The sequence below is a fragment of the Schistocerca cancellata genome, chromosome 5, assembly GCF_023864275.1.
Source record: "Schistocerca cancellata isolate TAMUIC-IGC-003103 chromosome 5, iqSchCanc2.1, whole genome shotgun sequence".
NCBI lineage: Eukaryota > Metazoa > Arthropoda > Insecta > Orthoptera > Acrididae > Schistocerca > Schistocerca cancellata.
In genome coordinates this window covers 421,763,173-421,790,181 of record NC_064630.1, presented here as the reverse complement: position 1 = coordinate 421,790,181, position 27,009 = coordinate 421,763,173, and the positions used below count along the sequence as shown (strand labels likewise).

The following is a 27,009-nucleotide window of genomic DNA, read 5'->3' as shown; positions in this document are numbered from 1 at the left end:
AGTCTTGTTCATTTCAGGCTTGAGCTCCATCTCTAATGACATGGGAGTCAATGGGACTTTAAGCTGTAATCAACCTTCCTTTTTGTCTTACAGTTTCCCATTCTCTACAATGGAAATGCATTCTCTCTTGTAATAACAAAATACAGTACAATATATTACAACATCCCAAAGAACTCCTAAAAGAAATTCTTCTCCCATTTGATTCAGATTTTACTGTATAACCCAATTGAGGGAAGTGAATTTGGAATAAGTAAGACCTAGAACAAAATTGTGATGCCACCACATCAAATAGGATGTTTACATCAATTAATGTTGACAATTATGTGATGGAGCATCAGTGCTACAACACATTTGCTAGAGATAACATGAACCATCTCTAATGGCTAAAATAAATATAAGTAAATAAATAAAAATGAAAACAAATGAAAAAGATTATGCTTGCCCTCCCCACGGCTACTGAAAGACTCATTTAATTTGTGTTATCTGATATAAGCAGACTTTTCCAATCATTCACTACAATTATATTTGTTCATGCAGCATGCAAATTTGAAATAATACTTATCTGCCCAGACATTACATCAAGAACCCTCTATTGTAGAAAGAAAGTAAAAATAAACTGGCACACTGTAATGAATGTCAGGATCACTTGCCAAAAGACCGTAACAGAAGTCTACATTTCATTTACTTGTTTTGCGCTGAAAGAACATTTAAAGCTACTTGGCACTGTACAATGTACTCTTGGGTTTTTCACACTTCCCATGAAAACCACAGTTACTCTTACCTCTTTCTCTCCTTGACTTAATATGTTTGGGAAGCCAGTTTTTGGTGCATTTACACCTGGACATGTAAACCAAATTTATGAGGCACAATAAACTGTGAGATGCGTTCATGAAAACATTCTTCTTCTTGTTTCTCACTCTCTCAGCTTTTTTTTCAGTTTTTCAGTTTTCCAGTACTGTTTTGTAATCTTTTCTTTTTTTGGTTTGTCTCTTGGAATCCTTACTGTCCTTTCAGCTTACAATTTCTGTAAATAAAGTAAAATGACGTAAATGAAATAAAATTAATTCCAATGCCAGTGTTTTAAAAATTAGTTGTATACAATTAATAATTGTTGGAAATGCAGCTATAACATATAATAAAATAGAGTATAATGCATAAAGCCTTTGACATAACCTCCTCATTGATGATCTCAGATTTTACGAATGAAAAGTTTAATTTGGTGGCAAAAGCAATATTCTAAGACAGAATAAGACTTAAAAGAAAACACATTGGAATGGTTCACTAAACTTGTAAGACATGCTCGAAGTAAATACTATTTATGTTAGAATATAACTGAAATATGTGGAAAATATACAATATTCAGTAAATTCAGTGCCAGACCAAGACTCAAACTTGGGATTTTTGCCTTCTGCAGGCAAGTGCTCTACCACTTGAGCTGCCCAAGCATGACTCATGACCCACCCTCACAGCTTCAATTCTGCCAGTACCTCATCTCCTATCTTCCAAACTTCACAGAAGCTCTCCTGTGAACCTTGCAGAACTAGCACTTCTGGAAGAAAGGACATAGCTTAGCCACAGCCTGGGGGATGTTTCCAGAATGAAATTTTTTGCACTTGCCTGTGAAAGGCAAAGGTCCTGAGTTCAAGTCTCAGTCTAGCACACAGTTTTAATGTGCCAGGAGGTTTCATATCAGCATGCACTCCGATGCAGAGTGAAAATTTTATTCTGGAATATAAAGCTGTATTGTTGATATGAAATAAGCAATCACTTATTTGATGCAGTAGTAGGGTATATTAGCATATTATATCATATTCTAAACACATTCTAGGTAGTCCAAAAATTACTAAAAACAAACAGAAATTAACTTTATTACTCAAAGATATCCTGACCCTGTGATAAACAGCTTTCTTTGAGCAGCTGCTGTCATCTGCTGGGAATGTGTAGAAACAAAAACCATTGATGCTCAGAAACTACAGGGTTTGGACACATGCTACAATTAGGCACAGTGAGTTTAGCTTATGCCCTGAACTAGAAAAAAATATAATTTGAATATAGCATTTACACTACATAAAGACCAAACAGGATGAACACCTCTCCTCTAAAAGTATCTTGTATACATAATAAAAAGCCTTTGAGGAACCACACAAGACACCACTCAGATTTATTACTGTTTAGGGATTCTAACACATCACCGGTAAATGAGAAGATTGCTTGATCTTTTTGATAAACAAACTGTGTACTCTTAATGGCCAGTTCCATGAGCTGTGTCAGTATCCTGTTACAGACAATTTTTTCAAGAGCTTTATAAAATGTTAAGATTGAGACTGGGCAATAGTTTGAAACACTTGTGCCATCTCTAGTTTTGTAAAGAGGTCTAACAACAGCACAATTCATTCTATTGGAAACACAGCTTGTTTAAGGGAGATATTGCAGATATGAGCCAAAACTTTGCTTACAGGTTTTCATCACAGCAGGCTTTCAGCAGCTTACTTGAATGACGATCTATGCCTGTACCAGTTTTAAATTTAACCAGCAGTTACAGGGACACAGTTATTTGGTCGTGCAGTTCAGGGAAGCTATATTTCAATTAATCTGAAACATTGTCAGCAGAACCATTGCAACCTTTTGGTGCAGTAACAATAAAAAGGTGATGGATAAAAATTTCAGACACTTCTGTGATGTCAATTATTTCTGGGTTATTAACAATTACAACATTCCCTCCCCCTCCCCCCCCCCCCCCCATTCGTAATCAATTTGACTTTATTACCTGAGTTAGCAATTTCAGATGCTATGCACTCATATGAGGGTTGGATCTTTTTGAACTTTAATAGTGGCAACTATTTACTTACAGCTCATACAAAATAGATACATATTTCAAAGTTGTACTGACCTTCAAAGTAGTCACCAGCGTTGTGTATAACCCATTGCCAGTGATGTGGAAGTTGTATGATACTCTTAGAAGTACCAGTTGTGTTGACAGATCGAGCGGTGCAGTCTATTGCCCAACAAATTTGTAGCAGTTCTGAAGTGAATGCCGTGATGTGTTTCCTTTAGTTTATAAATCGAGTTGAACTTATGAGGGCTTAAGTCAGGGGAGTGCAGTAGGTGGTATAGCACTTAGCAGCCCCATCAGTCAAACAAATCAGTAACAGCTTGCACTATATGTGCTTGAGCATTGTCCTGCAAAATGATGGTCAGGTCTTGCAGCAAGTGTCATCAGTTCTGTGTCTATGCTGTTCATTTTTGGAACACAACTACAACCAGCTTAGAGACAGAAGTGATGACACTTTCTGCAGGACCTGACAATCATTTTGCTGGACAATGCTCAAGCACGTACAATGCAAGCTGTTACTGATTTGTATGGCTGGTGGGGCTGCTAAGTGCTACACCACGTACTGCGCTGCCCTGATGTAAGCCCTCGTAAGTTCAACTCGATTTCTAAACTGGAGAAAACACTCCATAGCATTCACTTGAGAACTGCTACAAATTCGTCAGGCAATAGACCGCGCTGCTCAAACTGTCAACACAACTCGTACTGCTAAGAATATCCTACGACTTCCACATCAATAGCTACAGGTTTTACGCAATGTTGGTGACTACTTTGAAGGTCACTAAAACTTTGAAACACACATCTATTTTGTACGAGCTGTAAATAAATAGTTTCCACTATTAAAGTTCCAACCCTTGTACTTGGATTTTTAATGACTTTGGCTATGATTTCACAGTAGGGTTTGTAATGACTTAACTGTGAAGGTTGCACAGAGTGTTTTGATATTTCACAGTGTTCTTTTTGTTTCACAGGATACCCTTTGCAAAATGAAAGATTCTATTACTTTGATGATTTTCTTCATTATTTTGTATTATGAGTAGCATTGCAAGTAAAATAAATACAAATTCTGAAATTGCAGAGAGGAGCGAAGGCTGAACCAGTTGTTGGATATGAGGATTGGAATTCACACAGGAAAAATTCTCAGTGGTCTCCTGGGAGTATGCAAGTGGCAGTACGATGTATGGTCAAGAGATGTCATCATTGCCAATAGTATGGAGCAATCTGGAAAACCAGGGTAAGAGGCAATTGTGCTATTAGGATACAATAAAGTAAAATTTTGAGCAAGTGCCATAATTGAGGATAGGGTTTTTTGCCAATTTCTATTAATTCTACAACATTTTGCGTAAGAGTGTGACTTTTTTAGCTCCACACCTATATAAAACACACAGGAGACACTTGGCACTCAACTTACCATATGGCATCAGCCAGACAAGCTTGCAGCAGACTACACACACACACACATTCTTTGCTACTACCACTGGGAAACCAATAAGGCAATGTCTTTCATTTTACTGGCTCAATCTCCCCCCCCCTCCCCCCCCCCCCCCCCCCCCCTGCTCCCCACAAGCACTTTCTGATCTGTTACATGTGACTGTTTGTCACTTTTCATTCATCTGCAACTGAGTGGTTGTCTTTCTTTATATTTGTTTGTTGTTTCTTACAGTTGAACTTCAATTTTACATTCTCTGATTTTGCGTTTTTTGCAATTCTACATATTAATTTGTGGCCCCTGTGAAAACCGGTAAGATCGTTGCTTAAAATTCCCTGATTTTACCATTCTTCCTGGTAAGGTTTATCTTGATTCTAAGTTCTTATTTGACATCTTGCTTGACTTCATCCCATTTTCTTCCTATTGACATTTGATGTGGTTGAATAAGTTATAAATGGCTCAAAAGACAGATGGTTTAAACCATGTGTGGTGGCAGAATTAAGGAAATATTTTAGGCCAATGTGGAGAGGGGAGATGTGAGAGAGGCAATGCTGATGTAATCCATGACTGGTGTTGCCAACGCAACTTGAACTACTGCTAGGTTGCAGTGGCAACGTAAAAACAAGACAGTTGATGTGAAGTGTTTTGGACCAAGCCAATACCTGATAAAGGGGCCCATCCACTACCTTTCTTGTGCCACTTATAAGTAAATCTCATCTTCTTGCATGTATTTCTGGTGTACTGAATTCAGCAACAATATCAATCATCAACCTTTTAAATTCAAACCCTGAATCTCAGAGAATACACTCAGTCATAACTGAGGAAATGTCGCCCATTTCTGGTTAGTGAACTCTTATTGGGTGGTGGCTTGTTAAGTCACCCAATAGCCAGCACAGCCACCACACCACACTAACACATGTAAAATGAGCTCACCTACTGGATGTGTGGAGAGGGGGAGTGGTCCTTTTAAGATGGGAATGCAGGTAGGGGTGAAAGCACTTTGTGAAGTGCTGAAAATATACTTTTTGTGCAGATGATGTGCTATGACTGAGATTTCATATGGAAATAGAACAAGGGTTTTGTGATAGCACATTTTAAAGACTTTCATGTTCAAATCTGACATGATACAGTTGCAACAACTACATACACTACTCATGTATATACTTTACACCACACATTGTAGATCATAAAGATTGGCAGCTGTGACTGAGGGCATGAAGCGAAACTGTAGCACCTGAGCTACCTTTCAAATTTACACTTTACACAGTGTACAAAAATTCACTGAGCCAACTTCTAAAAAGATTGTAACATCAAGTGGGGAAGTAAACTCACTTTTCCATGTCTCTGTTTCTTTCATCAAGGCTAAAATAATACTTTAATTATGGTGAGGATATGAAGTGTGGCTCATAAGAAAAGCATTAAACAATAACAGCAGTGGTGACATAGTATATCATTAAGCAGCTGCATTTTAGCTTATTTAACCACTTAACTGTCATGTTTTTGGTTTAATTCAACATGTTATCACTTTTTGTTTTTTTGTGGGTAAGCACAAATGATGATCTCTCAAAAATGCATGCTTTGAATGTATAATCTGTAGTCATAGCATGTCAGAAAACTGCTTGATTACCTTGTACCCAGATACAAATTTCAATTTTTTGATGTGTTTTTACTTGCTGTTACACATCTGTAATTTTTTGAGAACTAATGATGATCATTAAGACAAATTATTGTATAAAAATTGTATTGTAAATTTAATTTCTTTCTCTTTGATAGATTTTATACAAAGTGTTGGAGAGAATTGTGATTGGTAATTGTATACACCAATTACATGTGTTTTTAGTCATATTTTGGGGGGGGGGGGAGGGATTCAACAATTTCCTCAGGTCTGTATTTTCCTCAATTTTGTGTTTTTTAGGTCTGGACCACATTAAATCATAAAGTAGAGGTTTCACTGTATTTCATCCTGTAATTTTCATTATTATTTCAATGGAGAAATGTCCTGACTTTTATACATAAATTTGTTGTGAAACCTAAGTACAATATAATCTTCGTTTTTATATGCAAAGCTTAGTCATGTTATAAATGGACCATTCTATCATGACAACAAATAGAGCAAATAAGTGTATTGGTGTAGATGATCATAACACTAGATGAGAATATTATTACTTTAAGCAAATTACCGAATTAAAGATGACAGACTGACTGTTTGACTTGGTTTAGCAAACTGCCAAATTTGCTACAGATCTAGGACTAAAATCTTCAACACATAATTTTTTTAAAAAAATTATAGAAAACGTTTTCGTTCAAATAATTTTAAGTGGGATTTCTGATCTATGATATTGTTTGTATCATGAATCATTTTTAAGGATTAACATATGAAATGTAATTTAATGCATACAGTAGAGAAACGATGCATCACTTTTTATGGAATATATAGTTTTCAAGTATAACTGTTATGCCAGACATTTGAAAAGTTCATTGATATATTTTCTATGGAAAAACCATACAACCCCCTGGGGTTGTGGGAGTGTGTGCCAGAGTTATAGTGACATCCTCATTTATATTTATTATGTGGTCACAAACAAATGCCCTCTTTAGGCAGTCATATCTTCATAACTTACCCCTGCAGTTCCAAAACAAAATCCTCTTCATGGCTGGGGGATGGAGGGACATGATACCATACAATACCCATGGAGTTGTCAAATTTGTGTGTGAAGTTTTGGTGGCACACACAGACACTCCACACTTATATATGTATTGATTTAAGACAGAAAAAGAGCGTCTGATTATCAGGTGCTGCAACAGCTGAAGAATGGCTGATAAAAGAACAAAAGTCAGTTCTTTAGGATTCATAAGTTAGATATAGTGGGAATTAGTGAAGTTCGGTGGCAGGAGGAACAAGACTTCTGGTCAGGTGACTACAGGGTTATAAACACAAAGTCAAATAGGGGTAATGCAGGAGTAGGTTTAATAATGAATAGGAAAATAGGAATACGGGTAAGCTACTACAAACAGCATAGTGAACGCATTATTGTGGCCAAGATAGATACGAAGCCCACACCTACTACAGTAGTACAAGTTTATATGCCAACTAGCTCTGCAGATGACGAAGAAATTGTAGAAATGTATGATGAAATAAAAGAAATTATTCAGATAGTGAAGGGAGACGAAAATTTAATAGTCATGGGTGACTGGAATTCGAGTGTAGGAAAAGGGAGAGAAGGAAACGTAGTAGGTGAATATGGATTGGGGCTAAGAAATGAAAGAGGAAGCCACCTGGTAGAATTTTGCACAGAGCACAACTTAATCATAGCTAACACTTGGTTTAAGAATCATGATAGAAGGTTGTATACATGGAAGAATCCTGGAGATACTAGAAGGTATCAGATAGATTATATAATAGTAAGACAGAGATTTAGGAACCAGGTTTTAAATTGTAAGACATTTCCAGGGGCAGATGTGGACTCTGACCACAATTTATTGGTTATGATCTGTAGAGTAAAACTGAAGAAACTGCAAAAAGGTGGGAATTTAAGGAGATGGGACCTGGATAAACTGAAAGAACCAGAGGTTGCAGAGAGTTTCAGGGAGAGCATAAGGGAACAATTGACAGGAATGAGGGAAAGAAATACAGTAGAAGAAGAATGGGTAGCTTTGAGGGATGAAGTAGTGAAGACAGCAGAGGATCAAGTAGGTAAAAAGAAGAGGGCTAGTAGAAATCCTTGGGTAACAGAAGAAATATTGAATTTAATTGATGAAAGGAGAGAATATAAAAATCCAGTAAGTGAAGCAGGCAAAAAGGAATACAAACGTCTCAAAAATGAGATCAATAGGAAGTGCAAAATTGCTAAGCAGGCATGGCTAGAGGACAAATGTAAGGATGTGGAGGCTTATCTCACTAGGGGTAAGATAGATACAGCTTACAGGAAAATTAAAGAGACCTTTGGAGATAAGAGAACCACTTGCATGAACATCAAGAGCTCAGATGGAAACCCAGTTCTGAGCAAAGAAGGGAAAGCAGAAAGGTGGAAGGAGTATATAGAGGGTCTATACAAGGGCGATGCACTTGAGGACAATATTATGGAAATGGAAGAGGCTGTAGATGAAGATAAAATGGGAGATACGATACTGCGTGAAGAGTTTGACAGAGCACTGAAAGACCTGAGTCGAAACAAGGCCCCGGGAGTAGACAACATTCTATTGGAACTACTGACGGCCTTGGGAGAGCCAGTCCTGACAAAACTCTACCATCTGGTGAGCAAGATGTATTAAACAGACGAAATACCCTCAGACTTCAAGAAGAATATAATAATTCCAATCCCAAAGAAAGCAGGTGTGGACAGATGTGAAAATTACCGAACAATCAGTTTAATAAGCCACAGCTGCAAAATACTAACACGAATTCTTTACAGATGAATGGAAAAACTAGTAGAAGCTGACCTCAGGGTAGATCAGTTTGGATTCCGTAGAAATACTGGAACACGTGAGGCAATACTGACCTTACGACTTATCTTAGAAGCAAGATTAAGGAAAGGCAAACCTACGTTCCTAGCATTTGTAGACTTAGAGAAAGCTTTTGACAATGTTCACTGGAATACTCTCTTCCAAATTCTAAAGGTGGCAGGGGTAAAATACAGGGAGCGAAAGGCTATTTACAATTTGTATAGAAACCAGATGGCAGTTATAAGAGTCGAGGGGCATGAAAGAGAAGCAGTGGTTGGGAAGGGAGTGAGACAGGGTTGTAGCCTCTCCCTGATGTTATTCAATCTGTATATTGAGCAAGCAGTAAAGGAAACAAAAGAAAAATTTGGAGTAGGTATTAAAATCCACGGAGAAGAAATAAAAACATTGAGGTTTGTCGATGACATTGTAATTCTGTCAGAGACAGCAAAGGACTTGGAAGAGCAGTTGAATGGAATGGACAGTGTCTTGAAGGGAGGATATAAGATTAACATCAACAAAAGCAAAACGAGGATAATGGAATGTAGTCGAATTAAGTCGGGTGATGCTGAAGGAATTAGATTAGGAAATGAGACACTTAAAGTAGTAAAGGAGTTTTGCTATTTGGGGAGCAAAATAACTGATAACGGTCGAAATAGAGAGGATATAAAATGTAGACTGGCAATGGCAAGGAAAGCGTTTCTGATGAAGAGAAATTTGTTAACCTCGAGTATAGATTTAAGTGTCAGGAAGTCGTTTCTGAAAGTATTTGTATGGAGTGTAGCCATGTATGGAAGTGAAACGTGGATGATAAATAGTTTGGACATGAACAGAATAGAAGCTTTCGAAATGTGGTGCTACAGAAGAATGTTGAAGATTAGGTGGGTAGATCACGTAACTAATGAGGAGGTATTGAATAGGATTGGGGAGAAGAGAAGTTTGTGGCACAACTTGACCAGAAGAAGGGATCGGTTGGTAGGACATGTTCTGAGGCATCAAGGGATCACCAATTTAGTATTGGAGGGCAGTGTGGAGGGTAAAAATCGTAGGGGGAGACCAAGAGATGAATACACTAAGCAGATTCAGAAGGATGTAGGTTGCAGTAGGTACTGGGAGATGAAGAAGCTTGCACAGGATAGAGTAGCATGGAGAGCTGCATCAAACCAGTCTCAGGACTGAAGACCACAACAACAAGTGTAACTAGTCCATTCGTCAATTAGAAGATAAATTTAGGAAAAAGAAAACATATAATATTTACAGGACCTGATAAGGAGAAAGTCTCTCCAGAGATTGGCTCAGGAGAATCACAAGCTACAGTAAAAGAGTTGAACAAGTAGTGGACTAGTAGCAGAGATTCAAGTTCCAGATACTAATAATGTGTTTCCAGGAATTAAATGGAGACTGACACTTATACAGATGAAGAAAGTAAAATCAGAAAAGGAAAACTCAAGAAAGCAATGGATAAGAAGGAAAGGGCAGAAATTAACATAAATTAAGAACAGCTTGGTGACACAAACCAGAGCCATTTCTTGCCTGTAGAATTCAGATTCATTTTTGTTGGGTGAGGCACTTCAAAATACCAAAATGAAGAAACAATAACACTGTATTGTTCTGTAAAAGGACTGTATAATTTAATAATTTCAATCAGCATACTCATCTGTAATTAAATAACATAAATTGCTCTTTTTAAAATCGAGTCACCTAGTGGTGGCAGGGGAACACACATACCAAACGATTTAACTTTCACAAGCCTTCAGCGCCAGTGGCTCCTTCTTCTGGTGGAAGAGTTGAAGGGGAAAGAAGAGGGGTGAAGGAAAAGGACTGGAGAGATTTAGGGAAAGGGTTAAAGTTCAGAAATGTCACCCAGAACCCGGGACACCAGACAGGATGAGAAGGAAAGACTTTCCCTCTCATCCCATTCAGTAAGTCTCCTCTGACCTGAGTGTCTAAGTGACTTTTCTAAACTGTACCCCTTTCCATAAATCTCTCCAGTCCTTTCCCTTCACTCTTCTTCCTTCCCCTTCAACTCTTCTGCCAGAAGAAGGAGCCACTGGCTCCGAAAGCTTGTGAAAGTTAAATCCTTTTGCATGTATGTACCCCTGCCACCGCTTGGTGATTAGATTTTTTATCTGTCCATTTACATTATATTACCAATAACCAATTATTTTTGTAAGAAAATGTTTGTAACAGTGTAGCTAAACTTTTATGGTTTGGAACAGATTTCTTAATGTACCGCCTAAATATCATTTGGTATCTATAACAGTGAAGTGTAAGGAAAAAACATGTAATTTATACATTCTAGTTCGCAGCAATTTTTTATTACTGTTATAATACTGTTTTTTACAGCCGTGTCCACATTACCCAGCAAACGATGGACCAGTTAGGAAATGCTTATCGATATGAAGAAGGACACGGAGCTAGTCGAAATGCCATACTTCAAAAATATAATATCATCACATATTTTGTAATTTCAAATGAGGTGAGTCTACTTTTGTTTGATTTAGAAAAGAACACTGCTTGTCAGTGTGGCTTCTTTCTAATTATGTGATGCCACATGAGTCATGTTGCAGCACAGTCAAGAGGAATCTTCCAATGAACTGAGACCCTCATACAACCGCCGTTTCAGTGGTGGAGTGAGAAGGCTCACATTCAATAAATCGGTAAGACTTTCTTTTCCTTTACATTAACTCATCTGAGGATATGAATGTTATACACTAATCCTGACAAACAAACATAACAGTGTACCATAACTAATAGCAAAAAATCACACAGGTGCAAGTACATGAAAATATAAGCAGAAACATTCCCTGTTTAGAGAGATGGTTGCAAATGTTTCATTACCAGCTGCCACCAACTTTTCCTTTCCATTAACTGATCTGAGGATGTGAATATTACACACCCATCCTGACAAACAAACAGAACAGTGTACCATAACTAATAGCAAAAAATCACACAGGTGCACGTACATGAAAATAAAAGCAGAAACATTCCCTGTTTAGAGAGATGGTTACAAATGTTTCATTACCAGCTGCCACCAACTTCAGTATGAAATATTGTTCTAGCTGGTACAAAGTATTTGAAATTTAAACTTTGCAAGAAGTTCCCCTCTAATTGGGCTCAAATTTCACCCATCATCTACCTTAACAAGAAATAAAATACATCTTCCCCACATTATACGTTACAGTTTACTGTACATTTATACCTGTTAAGGGAAGTGTTCTTTCTTTTATGTGTGTGTTTTCTGCCGCTGCTCGGTGAGTATATTTTTTACTTATCCAATTAAATAATTTTATCAATGAAAGTGCTGTACATACAGAAAAAGTCAGAAGACTAAAGTTCATGAGGTGATCTTGGAGGTCGAGGTTTAGGTCCTGCTCTCCCTCTGTGTCTCGTATCATACTGGCATGTCAGATGTCTTACATCAACAGCAACAAAATGTGTCAGTGCCCTAGCATGCATCTACCACGTTTACCAACCATGGGCCAAGGGTGAAATTTGAGTCCAATTTGACAGGTGCTAAGTAAAAAAGTTTACAAAAAAATGGTGCAAATGGCTCTGAGCACTATGGGACTTAACAGCTGAGGTCATCAGTCCCCTAGAACTTAGAACTACTTAAACCTAACTAACCTAAGGACATCACACACATCCATGCCCGAGGCAGGATTCGAACCTGCGACCATAGCGGTCGCGCGGTTCCAGACTGAAGCGCCTAGAACTGCTCGGCCACACCAGCCAGCAAAAAAAGTTTACATTTCAAATACATTTTCACTGGTTACAACAATAGTTCATATTGAAGTCAGTAGTGCTCATACCTGTAAATTCGCAATTGCCTTACTAATGGTTCATTTGCTTTTACTATCGTATACCTCTGCCTGTCAGTTTCTGTTATTAATAAATTAATAATGATATACCCTGTGTATGCAGCAAATGTTTTCTCTGCAAGAACAAGGACAAAACAGATTCTTTTTAAATTATTACTCATATTGCATACTAAGGGACTATGTGATTTAAAACTATGGGAATTTCAGAATTATGTTTCAGCCTTTCTTTGTGCTTATGTTACTTTTATTTTATCATAATGTGCTCTTTTGCCAACATCAGACCAAGCTGTTTTAGTATTATTGAGTCTTCTGACAGGCCAACTGTTCAGTTATGAAGTTTATGACTAATTTTTTTTATATATATCTAGTATCTTATGGTACTTTCAGGCCTTCTTTTACTGTACCAATCCATTTTACTGTTTCAATTTCATCTATACAGTCACTTTTGCAGAATTCCACAACCTGTCTAGTAACCTAGTTGGTTTCATTTTTTTAATATTCCAATAGAATTTTAACCTGCATCTTTTCATATCACAATAAAAGTTGGGTTCAGCAGGGGTTCAGAAGTAATAGGGGATCAATAGACCTCATTTTTCTCCCTCCATCAGTTAATGGAGAAATATGAGGTGCATTCAAGTTCTAAGGCCTCCGATTTTTTTTCTAATTAACTACCTACCCGAAATCGATGAAACTGGCGTTGCTTCTCGATGTAAACGCCCTGCAGACGTACACATTTTTCGCAACACTGACGCCATGATTCCATGGCAGCGGCGAAGGCTTCTTTAGGAGTCTGTTTTGACCACTGGAAAATCGCTGAGGCAATAGCAGCACGGCTGGTGAATGTGTGGCCACTGAGAGTGTCTTTCATTGTTGGAAAAAGCCACAAGTCACTAGGAGCCAGTTCAGGTGTGTAGGGAGCATGAGGAATCACTTCAAAGTTGTTACCACAAAGAAACTGTTGCATAACGTTAGCTCGATGTGCGGGTGCGCTGTCTTGGTGAAACAGCACACGCGCAGCCCTTCCCGGCCGTTTTTGTTGCAGTGCAGGAAGGAATTTGTTTTTCAAAACATTTTCGTAGAATGCACTTGTTACCGTAGTGCCCTTTGGAATGCAATGGGTAAGCATTACACCCTCATGTCCCAGAACTTAGACACCATCATTTTTTCAGCACTGGCGGTTACCCGAAATTTTTTTGGTGGCGGTGAATCTGTGTGCTTCCATTGAGCTGACTGGCACTTTGTTTCTGGATTGAAAAATGGCATCCATGTCCCATCCATTGTCACAACCGACGAAAAGAAAGTCCCATTCATGCTGTCGTTGCACGTCAACATTGCTTGGCAACATGCCAGACGGGCAGCCATGTGGTCGTCCGTCAGCATTCGTGGCACCCATCTGGATGACACTTTTCACATTTTCAGGTCGTCATGCAGGATTGTGTGCACAGAACTCACAGAAATGCCAACTCTGGAGGCGATCTGTTCAACAGTCATTCGGCGATCCCCCAAAACAATTCTCTCCACTTTCTCGATCGTGTCGTCAGACCGGCTTGTGCGAGCCCGAGGTTGTTTCGGTTTGTTGTCACACGATGTTCCATCTTCATTAAACTGTTGCACCCACGAACGCACTTTTGACACATCCATAACTCCATCACCACATGTCTCCTTCAACTGTCGATGAATTTCAATTGGTTCCACACCACGCAAATTCAGAAAACGAATGATTGCACGCTGTTCAAGTAAGGAAAACGTCGCCATTTGAAGTATTTAAAACAGTTCTCATTCTCATCTGCCATACGGTGCTGCCATCTCTGGGACATATTGACAATGAACGCGGCCTCATTTTAAAACAATGCGCACGTTTCTGTCTCTTTCCAGTCCGGAGAAAAAACATCGGAGGCCTTAGAACTTGAATGCACCTCGTACTGGGAAAAAGGAAAGGACTCGACAGTAGTATTCATGGATTTGGAAAAAGCATATGACAGTGTACCAAGGGATAAAATATGAGAATGCTTGAGAAAACATAATATTCCTGATTCATTAATTAAAAAAAGTCCAGATGCTGTATGATGGTTATGAGAGCAGTGTACAAGTAGGAGGTGGAAGATCAAAATGGTTTAAGACAAAGAGAGGTGTTCAGCAAGACAGTTTGCTCTCCTCTTTACTCTTCATTACACTTATGGATACAATTATGAAAGAAATCAAGGAAGAAGAAAATAAAGATCTCAACGCTTTTGTTTTTGCTGATGACATCGCCATTTGGGGAGAGACGGAAATGGAGTTTCAGAGGAGACTAGATTACTGGAACGTAAAGTTTAAAAAATTCAAATTAACTGTTAGTAGGAACAAGGCAGTGGCAATGACGATGAACAGGACACCCAAACCTTGTCACATCATCCTGTGAAAACTGGAAAAGTGAAATCAAAAAACTAAACGAATGCATTTCAAGTTTACAAAAAGTTGTAGATGTTCTAAGACGTGAGGTTTCGCGTATAACTAATGAAAACTGTGAGCTGAAGAAGTTGCGCCATATTCTAAATGATAAAACAATAACAATAAAGCCACAAAATGGGAACCTGGTGAGTTATGAGAAGCGGAAAGGAAGCGATAGACAGGCATCAAAGGCATCAGATGAAATTATAATTACAGATAAAAACAGGTACAGTGTTCTGTCGAATAGTAGTGATGCCTGCAATAAGGATATACAAAACGCTAGTGAAGTGATGCAAGACAGTGAAACAACGTCCGAGTGGATAAAAGTGTCGCTAAAAGGTAATCCCTTGTCCACTAAAAGAATAACAAACTCCGTAAAATCTGTCACATTTTGTGATAAAAACAAATACGTCATTTTGCGACAAAGTGAAAATACAAATAAACAAAAACCGACGTGTGTGGCAAAGAAGAAAGAATCAAAAGTCGACGTCTTTGGAGACAGGCACGCCAAAGGAATTTCTAAAGAACTGCAAGTAAATAGTAAATCAATGACAGTAACAGGCATGGTTAAACCAGGTGCTGGTTTCAAAGAAGTGACACAAAACATCGTAAAACATAACTATGACAAGCAGGACAGTGTTGTAATCTGCGCAGGAGCTAAAGACATTTACGAAAACAATGCTATGAAAATGTATAAACAGCTCTTGAGTCTTTTGCTAGTACTGTCAAATACAAACATTTTGCTGGTGAACTTTACCCACAGGCATGATTTACCTGAATGGTCATGTGTGAATAAGGAAATTCACAGAATTAATGCGAAACTTAAAAGTAGTTGTAGGCTATTCAGCAATGTGAAATTAATTGACTCAAGCACACTTGACAGAGAATGTTTTACAAAACATGCGCTTCACCTTAACAGAAATGGAAAGGCCAGGTTAGGAAACTTAATAAGGGAAGCAATTAAATGCAATTACAAAGTGACAGCCACTGAACTGGGATGGTATAAATCTCCAATAGCAGAAACACCAGCAAAAACAGGAGCAGCACGCAAATGGACCATCCAAAAAACAGTAGCAACAGAGGAACCTACTACTGAACCAACATTAGCAGCAGCAGAACTAACAACAGAAGCAATAGTTACAGCTTCAAAAACCAACCAACCAGAATCATTAGCAGTCACAGCAACATCAGAAGCAGTAGTTCCAACATCAATAACCAAGCAACCAGAATCACTGGCATTCACTGCAACAGCACACAGCAGCAGCAGTGGTAATAGGAGCAGTCATCACACCAGAAGAAGGCAGCCACTCTTGAGAAGCCAGGATTTTTGCTGGGGCAAAGCAGTGAACAACAGCACATAACAGGGAAAGAGATAAATGCTTGCACACAGAGGAATCTACAACAAGGATTTTTGGTACCCGGCCTCAGTTACAAGACTAACACAAGGCAGATACCTTCAGATACACCAACTTCCAGGTCTAACTGGCAACAGACTCACCTCCACTGTCATCAACAGAAGAATAACCATGCCACCAGCTCATCTAAAGGATTTTTTAGCATCAGGTCTAAAGGGAAAGGTGCCACCAAGATAAGTGAAAATAAATGCCTAACAGTGTTTCACCAAAACATTCAAGCCATAAAGAACAAAGCACACAACAGCTATAAGTAGAATTGGAAAATTTTGATAGCCAAATTTTGTGTATCACTGAACACTGGTGCAAAGGGAAGGAAATTGAACACATTGCATTAGCCTCATTTGACCTTGCATGTTACTATAGCAGAATCTCAATGAATGGTGGAGGTTCATGTATCTGTGTAAAAAATCTGTGTCATTTAAAGTTAGATATGATCTTTCAGATCTAGGTGAGGACAAACATTTTGAACTTTCCGCTGTTGAAATAATAGGACCTGGCATAGCAAAAAAATTAGTCATATTTTGTGTGTACCGCTCTCCCAGTGGAGACATTGATATATTCTTCTCAAAACTGAATCAAAGCTTAGACAAGGTTTCTGGACCAAAAGCAAATGTAATTATCTGTGGTGACTTAAACATTAAAATGATGAAGCCTGATACGGCTAGCAACATATATGTGAATATTCTAAGCTGTTATGGAATATCCTCCCTTGTTAATTGTCCAACTAGAATAACGAAAGAATCCTCCTCATCTATAGATCATGTAGCTACAGATATTGATAGTAAAAAATGTTATATTGTTGTCCAAAACCTGGGCCTATCAGACCACCTCTGCCAGATCTTAAAAACTAACATTCATGTAGAAACTCCGCCTAAACTTTGTACATACAGAAGAAAGTTTTCCAAATCAGCCCTGTATCAGTTTAAATCCCAGCTAGAATATGAAGATTGGAGGGAAGTCTATGCAGAAACCAATGCAAATCAGAAATTTATCAAGTTCATGTCAATTTTTAAACTCAGATTTGAAGAGATGTTTCCCAAAACTCTTTATCAAATTAAAACTACAAAGAGAAATCAGTGGGTGACTACAGGTATCAAAAAATCCTCAGAAACTCTTAGATATCTCAACTCCATAAAAAATAATCAATCTAACCTCGAAGTTCTGCAATTCTACAAAAAGTACAGGAAAATATACAGAAAGGTGTTGCTAGCCGCAAAAAAAACTTTCAAACAACAAAATATTACTTGAAGCTGAAAACAAGAGCAAAGCAGCCTGGAAAATCGTCAAACAGGAAACATCTAACTCTGCTAAAAAGGACCTCAATTCACATATTAAAAACAAAGATGTACTAGTAGGTATCCCTAAAAAATTAGCTGATTTTGTAAACTCATATTTCAGTAGTATTGCAAAAAAATTACAGCAGAAATTTCCAGATACGTATGATTTACCTACTCAGAACCAGCCAACAAACTCAATGGTGCTCTTGCCAACTACAGAAAGGGAAGTGGCACTAGTAGTACACCAACTAAAAAATAAAACTTCAGTAGGACTTGATGAAATACCAGTCTGCGTAATTAAAGATTGTATAGACTCCATAAAGGGCCCATTAAAAGACATAATTAACGAATCTTTCGAATCTGGATACTTTCCGGAGTACCTAAAACAAGCAAAAGTTATACCTATCCTTAAAAACGGAGATGTGGAAAATGTAGAGAACTACAGGCCAATCTCTATACTGTCTATCATTTCTAAAATAATAGAAATACTAGTCAAAAAGAGACTGCTAAATTACCTGAATAAATATAATCTTCTTTCCAATGACCAATTTGGTTTTAGGCCCGGAAAAGGCACACAATCTGCTATAGCACAGTTCACTAAAGTAATTTTAGAAGCACTGGACAAAGGTGAAAATGTAAGTGGTATCTTTTTAGACTTGTCCAAGGCCTTCGATGCAGTTAACCACAAAATCTTACTCCATAAATTAGGGCAAATAGGAATAAGAGGTGTGACAAAGAAGTGGTTCAAATCTTGGAAAACAGAGTTCGACGAGTTGAGATATCACAAGTTTCAAACAATTCCCTTATAAAACACCTGTCTGACCCAGAAAATGTGAATATAGGCGTCCCACAGGGAAGTGTATTATGCCCAATATTGTTTCTTATATACATTAACGACTTCCCACAAAGTATCAGACATGGAGAAAAAATACTTTTTGCTGATGACAGCAATATAGTAATAACAGGTGAAAATCCAACACAACTGTCAGAAAGAGCAAACGAGGCTCTCAATGATGTCCACAACTGGTCATTAAAAAATAAAGTAACCCTAAATGTAAAGAAAACTAACTATATTAACTTCCAATTGAACAAAAAACACAATGCCACTGGAATAAAAGTTAATAATAATGAATCAGAATGTGTAACAAGTACCAAATTCTTAGGGATGAATGTAGACAGCCAACTGAAATGGACAAACCATGTCAACATTTTGGCAAAGAAATTATCCACAGCATGCTATGCTCTTAGAATCCTTGCACCGGTATGCAATAATACCTGTCTTAAAATAACATATTACGGATATCTACACTCAGTCCTCAGCTATGGGATTATGTTTTGGGGAACAAGTGCCAGTAACATACAAACTGTGTTCAAAGTACAAAAAAGAGCCATAAGGATAATAACAAACAGCAACAACAGGGCCCACTGTCTAGAATTATTTAGAAAGCTAGGAATTCTAACTGTTTCTTGTGAGTATATCTTTCAGAACATAATGTTCATTAAGAAAAATCTCAACATGTACAACACAAACAGCCTAATACATGACCATGAAACAAGAGCTTGTCACCACCTCCATCTAGATAGAAATAACAATGCAAAGACGCAAAAAAGTATATTTTATAATGGGATAAAACTGTATAACAAATTACCACAAGAAATTAAAGAAATAAATGAGCCCCTCACTTTCAGACAAAAGCTTAAAACCTTTTTAGTAAGTAAAAGTTGTTATACTGTAAAAGAATATTTAACATAGATGTAGATTATTAGCAACATATGACATTATCACCAAAATATTATGTAATTATAAATGTGTGTATGACTAGTTATCAAAACTACACAAAATATGAGAAACCTGTTTCATTGTAAATGTATATGTGTGCTCATGTGTTGTAAACTGACGACATCCATACAATATTTATTGTTCCACGGATGAATAAATAAATAAATAAATACTGGAGGGGGAGAAGGTTGAATGTGTGAAAGGCTTCAATTATCTGGGTAGCATCGTATCACGTGGTGGAAGTTCCAAACTAGAAGTCTTAAACAGAATAACAAAAGGATCTAGCTTCTTTCACCAAGAACAAATTCTAATTTGGAACAAGGAGGTCCATCAAAGAGTCAAACAGACAATGTGTAAAACTTATCTCCTACCAATCATGATGGGTAGTCTAGAGGCCTGTTTCATAAATAAGAGAGAAGAGAGTAAATACAAACATGTGAAATGAAGTTCCTTAGGTCAGCTCTACAAAAAGCTAGGAGAGACAGAGTCAGGAATGATTACCGTATTTACTCGAATCCAAACCACACTTTTTTTCGGTTTTTGTAATCCAAAAAACCGCCTGCGGCTTAGAATCGAGTGCAAAGTAAGCGGAAGTTCTGAAAAATTTGGTAGGTGCCACCACAACTAACTTCCACCATCGAATATATGTAGCACTACACAGGCATGCTTTGCAGGCACAAAGATAAATTCTGGCACCAAAACCTCTGCGTCAGTAAATAAATTAAAAATAGGTGAAAGATGAGCTTTTTTCTCCGCCCCGAGTTTCGACCACTACATTTTCATACATTATACAACGAAGTAAATACAAATTCGGTATTGTTCATCTTCGAATGTAGCAGCATTTCAATGTACTACAAAATTCCGACTGGAAAGACTGTTTGGGATGTTTGTCAATATGGCCAACTCTACGTTCTGAATTTTTTCATACCTGTGAGAAGAGATGGTTGCTAACAGGAACTTTTATTAATTGCGAATCACATGCAGTATTCCCTTCACTATAAGAATAATTCGAATATAAACATTTTGCCATGCATTTGTTTCATGTTTGCTGCTATCTCATTTAAATCCTGTCTGCCTAATAAACTACGAAACTAGAGTGAGACACCAGCAAATGCGGAAGAATATACATATCATGTCATGTTTATATTCATATTATTCGTATGGCTAATAGTGATGCAGTCAGAAATGAAGCACGGCAATTGACTAGATTTTTAAATCTACGATGACTCTAATTTCTGTGCAGAATGTTATGTACTAAAGAGGCGTCTGCAAAGATTTTCAACGGAGAAAAATTTTCGCTAAACTCTCGTTCAGAACATCTTCTATCATACGCAGTCTATTATTTTGTTCTTGTAGATCATTATCAAAGAAAGCAGCACTGTAAGTAACAACAAATAGCAGTCTCTTCCCATTGTTTCGCTAATGAGACGATTCCTCTCTCTCTCTGTCTCTCTCTCTCTCTCTCTCTTTTTTTTTTTTTTTTTTTTTTTTTTTTTTTTAATTGTAAGCGGCGGTAGCTCACACAAAAGCAAGCCATGCTGCGAGCGGCGACAGGCCATAAACACTCATTATCAGAATGCGACAAACAATGCATGACACAGTACAGTAATGCGTTTTCAGTTTAGAGTGACGTAAACACCTATAACAAAGAGAACGGCACTTATCTGATCAAAGAAAAATAAGCAATGAATTCAAACTATACGAAGCATGTGAAAAAGGAAGGGTACCCGTATAAATACGGACGGAGTGCCTGACGCATAGCAATGGCTACCTGGTAAAGCTTAACTTCTAAGCTTACGACTCAAACCAAACAACTCCAACTGTATCGCCATTCATTCGACCTAAATTGTGTCTCATATTACAATGGACCAACTTTGTTTCGATTTGGGGGTGCGGCCTAAAACTTTTATCTCCCCTTGAATTTCGAGTCTCAAATTTCAGGTGCGGCTTAGATTCGGGAAAATTCTTTTTCCTCGATTTTGAGTCACATTTTTCGGGTGCAGCTTAGATTCGAGTGCGGCTTCGATTCGAGTAAATACGGTATGTAAGGAGGAACCTGCAGATGACATTGACTACAGACAAAAGAAAGAGTGCTTTGAGATTGAAGTTGTTCAGTCATGTGAAGCGAATGCACTCGACTCAAACTCCATGCCAGTATTTGGAGATGGAGGTACCAGGAAGAAGACCAATTGGGTGGCCTAGAAAGAGATGGACAGACCAAGTTAAGGAAGATCTCAAGAGGAGAATAGCAACGTGGGATATAGTGGAGAGAGAAAAGCTATACCAGGACAGAAACCAATGGACGCATATCGTTAACAAAGTTCCTACCCAGCTTACTGGAAGGAAATCCTGATGATGGTGGTGGTGGTGGTGGTGGTGGTGGTGGTGGTGGTGGTGGTGGTGGTGATGATGATGAATAAAAGTTTGCATACTTTTTGGTTCCCTCATTTGCTGTTAGTCTGTATGTTCTTTGTACAGTGTAAGCTGGTCCTAAAATTTAACTAAGCTCAAATCATGTTCCATACTGCACTTTGGGAATAAAAATATAGCAACTCCTCTACAGATGCTTAATTTTCAGAGATTCTAGTGGTAGCAAAAAATATGTCTCATGGGCTGGTCCATGTGGTTGATGATTGTATAAAAGAGTGCTCCTTTGATCATTTTCACTTGTGTAACATGCAGAGTGAAGGAATCATATCATTGCAAGTAAATGCTAAATATATGTCAATATTCAGAGGAAGAGTTGTGCATACATCAAATTCCATAGATTGCATTCCTAAGAAGAATGATGAGTTGATGTGGAATGAGGCCAGGTATTAAGCAGTTCTCGCACTGATTAGGTAGAAATTTCACCACAGCTGCAACAGCATGCTTGATTTTTGTAACATGTGGTGTATAATGCAGCTTTCCACACTGAGATAGTAGACTGCAGTGCGGTGCTGCCACAGTTTCAGAACAGTGCAGCATTTCCTGCCATGCCACTGCATGATGCACATGTTCTTGATACACACACACACACACACACACACACACACACAAACACACACAAGAATTACCTCTTTCTCAAACAATTTTCAGTTAAAAAATTTCACGAATTTCACTTTTTAAGAGCCAGACATTGCTATTTGACTACTGACTAGCAATCTTTTTGTTATTGGTCATAGTTATTATGATGTTTCAAATTTAAATAATCCATTCATCCAGTCTGCATTGAAAAATGTAGTTGCTGGCTACTTTATGTATGGTACACTTTAGGTTACATATTGTTGCATACAAAATCTAGCTAACATAGCAAAGTTATCTTTAAAGCAGAAAATAGTGACTTATCTATTTCCAGTCTAGACTAAATGCATCTTAAGTGGTGGGAGGATGCCACACTGTACTCTGATCATGCTGCAGGCACTTATATCATGTGGTATATTTGTCTATACTTCAGGTATACCATTGTATTGTCTGCTGTGTGAAAGCCTTATTCACAAAGCAACATTTAGTAATTCTTACTGGTGCTGATATATTACCAGCAATTGAAAGAAAGACTTTAATAGTGTTCAATACGTGTTCTGTCTAATATTAAAGGGAAAAATAACATTAAAAGATAGGAACATCTAGGACTATTGCTTCCTTTTATTGATGTCATTTACAAAGGATCAATCAAGCTTTTGACTAAGTGATAGAATATAAATTTAAGTTGTAATGTAATGGCTAGTGATTTAGTTAGAAGCTATTGATTTACACTAATTTGTATTCTGTTTACAATGTTTCTAACTAAATTCCAAGTTGAAGTAAAATAACACAAGTCACTCTGAAGCAAATATAAAACCATTTCTCTACTTAATAAATTGTTTCCCACACTGACGCAACAGAAAAAGCACAGCAGCCCCCGTGGCACACTTGAGACTTTCATGACACACGACATGTAATGGAGATGCCCACAATGACTCTGCTGTTGCCAGCCAGTGTCACTGCGGTGGCACAATATTTTCTGACACAGTGCAGCTCATTCACTGCAGACTGCATTTGCTGCCACACATATATACCACCTTAGAATCATGCCAGGTAACGCATGTACCCATGTCCTCAAAACGGGTACAGAGAAACTTACTAAATCACTGAAGCAGTTTCCTCTTCTGGTCGATGTGCCACACAGTGGTAATAAAAATACCAGAAAGCATGATGACATCTGGAATGTAGTAATGAAGGAACTGAGAAGCAACAGCAGTAAATGAAAGACGTGAGCATGTTGGAATTCGTACCATCAGAGATGTGAAGTGTATCGGAGAGTGAAGTTCTTGTGATAATAACATCAGTGTTCTTTGATGAAGTGTTTTTTTCTTTGTCTTTGTTCTATATGTACCAACTTCCATCTTGTTATAAATTTGCTATCAATAAAGCAAGTGTATCAATGATTGGTGTATCTGAACATTATTCAGTACACTTTCCGTACGTCGTTCCTACAGTGGTGACCCCAGATAGCACAACAAGTTTTGGCTTTCCCTTCAAAATGTCCACTACAGACACAATGCCAATACCAACAATAGGACATCTACAAGAACATCATCTTTCAGACAAACTCTTCAGAACAGTGTTTCTGACAATGAACCTCTAAACATTCTCACATGCCCTGTTCAACAAGCAATGGAAGTGAAACATGAAAGTGTCATTCCAATGAATCATGTGGCCAACACAGCTGATGTAACCCATGGACCCAAACAACATTTGCACCAATTGGATCTACCTGGTAATTTCTTCTTTGATGACCACAGTGCTACAGTAGTCATGATTGTGCTCAAACAACCAGACCTGAGCTGAATAACGAATACTTGCACACATTTCCTGGTACTATCATGCCAGTTATGTGCCAGTAGAATCAGTTTGCTGCATATTTCATAGGCCGGCTATCTGGGTCTTGAGTGATGGGTTCAGTCTTTCCACCCACATTGTGAACATGCCCTGAGCTCAGACTGAATCTGCCTTCACAAAACAATCAGACTTAAGTGGAATTCCATTACAACTTGGATCCACACCTAAATTACTGGCATTCCAATCAGAACACATGGCAATGTGTCTTCAAATTGCTGAGCTCATTTTACAAAGTCTTAGCATCATGGAAGATACACCTAAATTTGTGACTTTATTGAGAAACATAGCAAACTATGCTCATGTAATCAGTGACACCATCCATGCACCACAACCACAGGAAAATTCAATACCACAAAGACACCACTAGTATAACACCTTGGAAAACACAAGAACAACAGCTAAGTCAGCTTATTAATAAAGGATGGATTGGTAGCAGAATGCCTTCACAACTATGGCAGCATAAATGTGAGCCTCTTTCTCCCATAATTATGCCAGACAGCACATTTTGGTACATGTGTCTGCTCTAATTACCTCAACTAATTCAGTGCACTTGATTTCAAGACAACATGATCTGACAAAGATAAAATTATGTTTGGCTGACAGACTATGCAATCCCACAGTAAGTATGCTACAGCCTACGCTTACACTTGCACACAAAGCAAGCTTCCACATTGTTAGAATTGCATAATTTGTACTGTTCCACAGTATACTACAGTATGGGTAGCACAGCTCTAGCTCAGTAATCTTCCAGACCCAAAAAGAGCTGTAAGAGCAATGCACCAAGCAAAACAGACTGACTCATGTAGGGCCCTCCTTCAGAAGTCTTCCATCCTCCCTCTTTCCTGTATTTTTATTCTAGAAAATTGTAAATACATGAGGAAAAACATCAAAGAGATGAATAAAAACCATAATGTAGATGAACATAACATCCGGCAAAAAGACAAACTCTATGTTCAGTCATTACGGACAACAGCCTATAAAGTCTCCAGTACAAATAGTGAAATAAAAACGTACAATAGTCTGCCACATAAAATTAAAGTTATTTCTTCATTTTCTCTGTTTCACAAATCCCTAAGGGCATTCTTATCAGATCACTGCTTCTATTCAGTGGTAGAATTCTTAAACCATGTGAAGTACAACAGACATAAAGCAAGAACATGCAAAGTTGCTACTGCTGCTAAAGCAAGATCAAATATAATTAATTTATTGTACTATTAAAATAAATGTTGAAGTTATATGTAACCTGTGTTAACCCAAATGCTCACGAACACCACTGAGAACTCCCAACTGGGGTGCGCTGACCTGCAGTCAGCTGGGGAGATCACACCCACAATAATAAACAATGACACTCCATACACCAGCAAGAAAGCATGGCTGCAGTTGTGCTGGTTTCACACTCACTTCAACAAGAAAGTATGCAACTGAACGCAGCCATGCAACTACCCAAGTGGCCCACTCTAAGTGCTCTAGATCATGACAAGCATTGCAGTCATCTAAGGAATGAGACAAGTGGCCAAACTAGTTTGACCATGAATACAGGATTAGGATATCATACCCACAACCATGTGTTACAGTGACACCTCTGTCAGCTATTTCAGAACAGTGAACAGACAGTAGTGCATTTCTCAGGCTACATGAGAGATACCGTATTTACTCGAATCCAAGCCGCACTTTTTTTCCGGTTTTTGTAATCCAAAAAACCGCCTGCGGCTTAGAATCGAGTGCAAAGCAAACGGAAGTTCTGAAAAATGTTGGTAGGTGCCGCCACAACTAACTTCTGCCGTCGAATATATGTAGCGCTACACAGGCATGCTTTGTAAGCACAAAGATAAATACTGGCACCAAAACCTCTGCGTCAGTTAATATATTTTAACAAAAAAAAGGTGGTAGACGAGCTTTTTTTCTCTGCCCCGAGTTTCGACCACTGCATTTTCATACATTATCCAACGAAGTAAATACAAATTCCGTATTGTTCATCTTCGAATGTAGCAGAATTTCAATGTACTACAAAAATCCGACTGGCAAGACTGATTGGGATGTTTGTCAATATGGCCAACTCTACGTTCTGAATTTTTTCCTACCTGTGAGAAGAGATGGTTGCTAATAGGAACCTGATGAAATGTGAATCACATGCAGTATTCTCTTCACCATAAGAATAATACGAATATAAACATGTTGCCATGTATTCTTTCATGTTTGCTGCTATCCCATTTAAATCCTGTCTGCCTAATAAACTACGAAACTAGAGTGAGACAACAGCAAATGCGGAAGAATATACGTGTCGTGTCATGCCTATATTCGTATTATTCTTATGCCTAATAGTGATACAGTCAGAAATGATGCACGGCAACTGACTAGATTTTTAAATCTAAGATGACTAATTTCTGTGCAGAATTTGATGTACTAAAGAAGCGGCCACAAAGATTTTCAAACGCAGAAAAATTTTCGCCTAACTCTCATTCAGAACATGTTCTAACTTACGCAGTCTACTATTTTTTGTTCTTGTTGATCATTATCAAAGAAAGCAGCACTGTAAGTAACAACAAATAGCAGTCTCTTGCCATTGTTTCGCTAATGAGACGATTCCTCACTTCTTCTTCTTCTTAATTGTAAGCGCGGTAGCGCGCACAAAAGCAAGCCATGCCACAAGCGGCGACAGGCCATAAACACGCACTATCAGAATGCGACAAACAATGCATGACACAGTACAGTAATGCATTTTCAGCT

General features: G+C 38.0%; 1 protein-coding gene across 1 annotated transcript in view; it reads left to right on the top strand.

Moving 5' to 3' along the window:
- LOC126188195 (adenylate cyclase type 2-like) overlaps positions 1 to 27,009 on the top strand; it is a 258,257-nt gene that overhangs the window by 144,025 nt on the left and 87,223 nt on the right. The window contains exons 7-9 of the mRNA XM_049929738.1: positions 3,909 to 4,064; positions 11,046 to 11,178; positions 11,270 to 11,359. Coding sequence (XP_049785695.1) covers positions 3,909 to 4,064; positions 11,046 to 11,178; positions 11,270 to 11,359 — 379 coding nt within the window. The remainder of the gene's footprint in view (positions 1 to 3,908; positions 4,065 to 11,045; positions 11,179 to 11,269; positions 11,360 to 27,009) is intronic.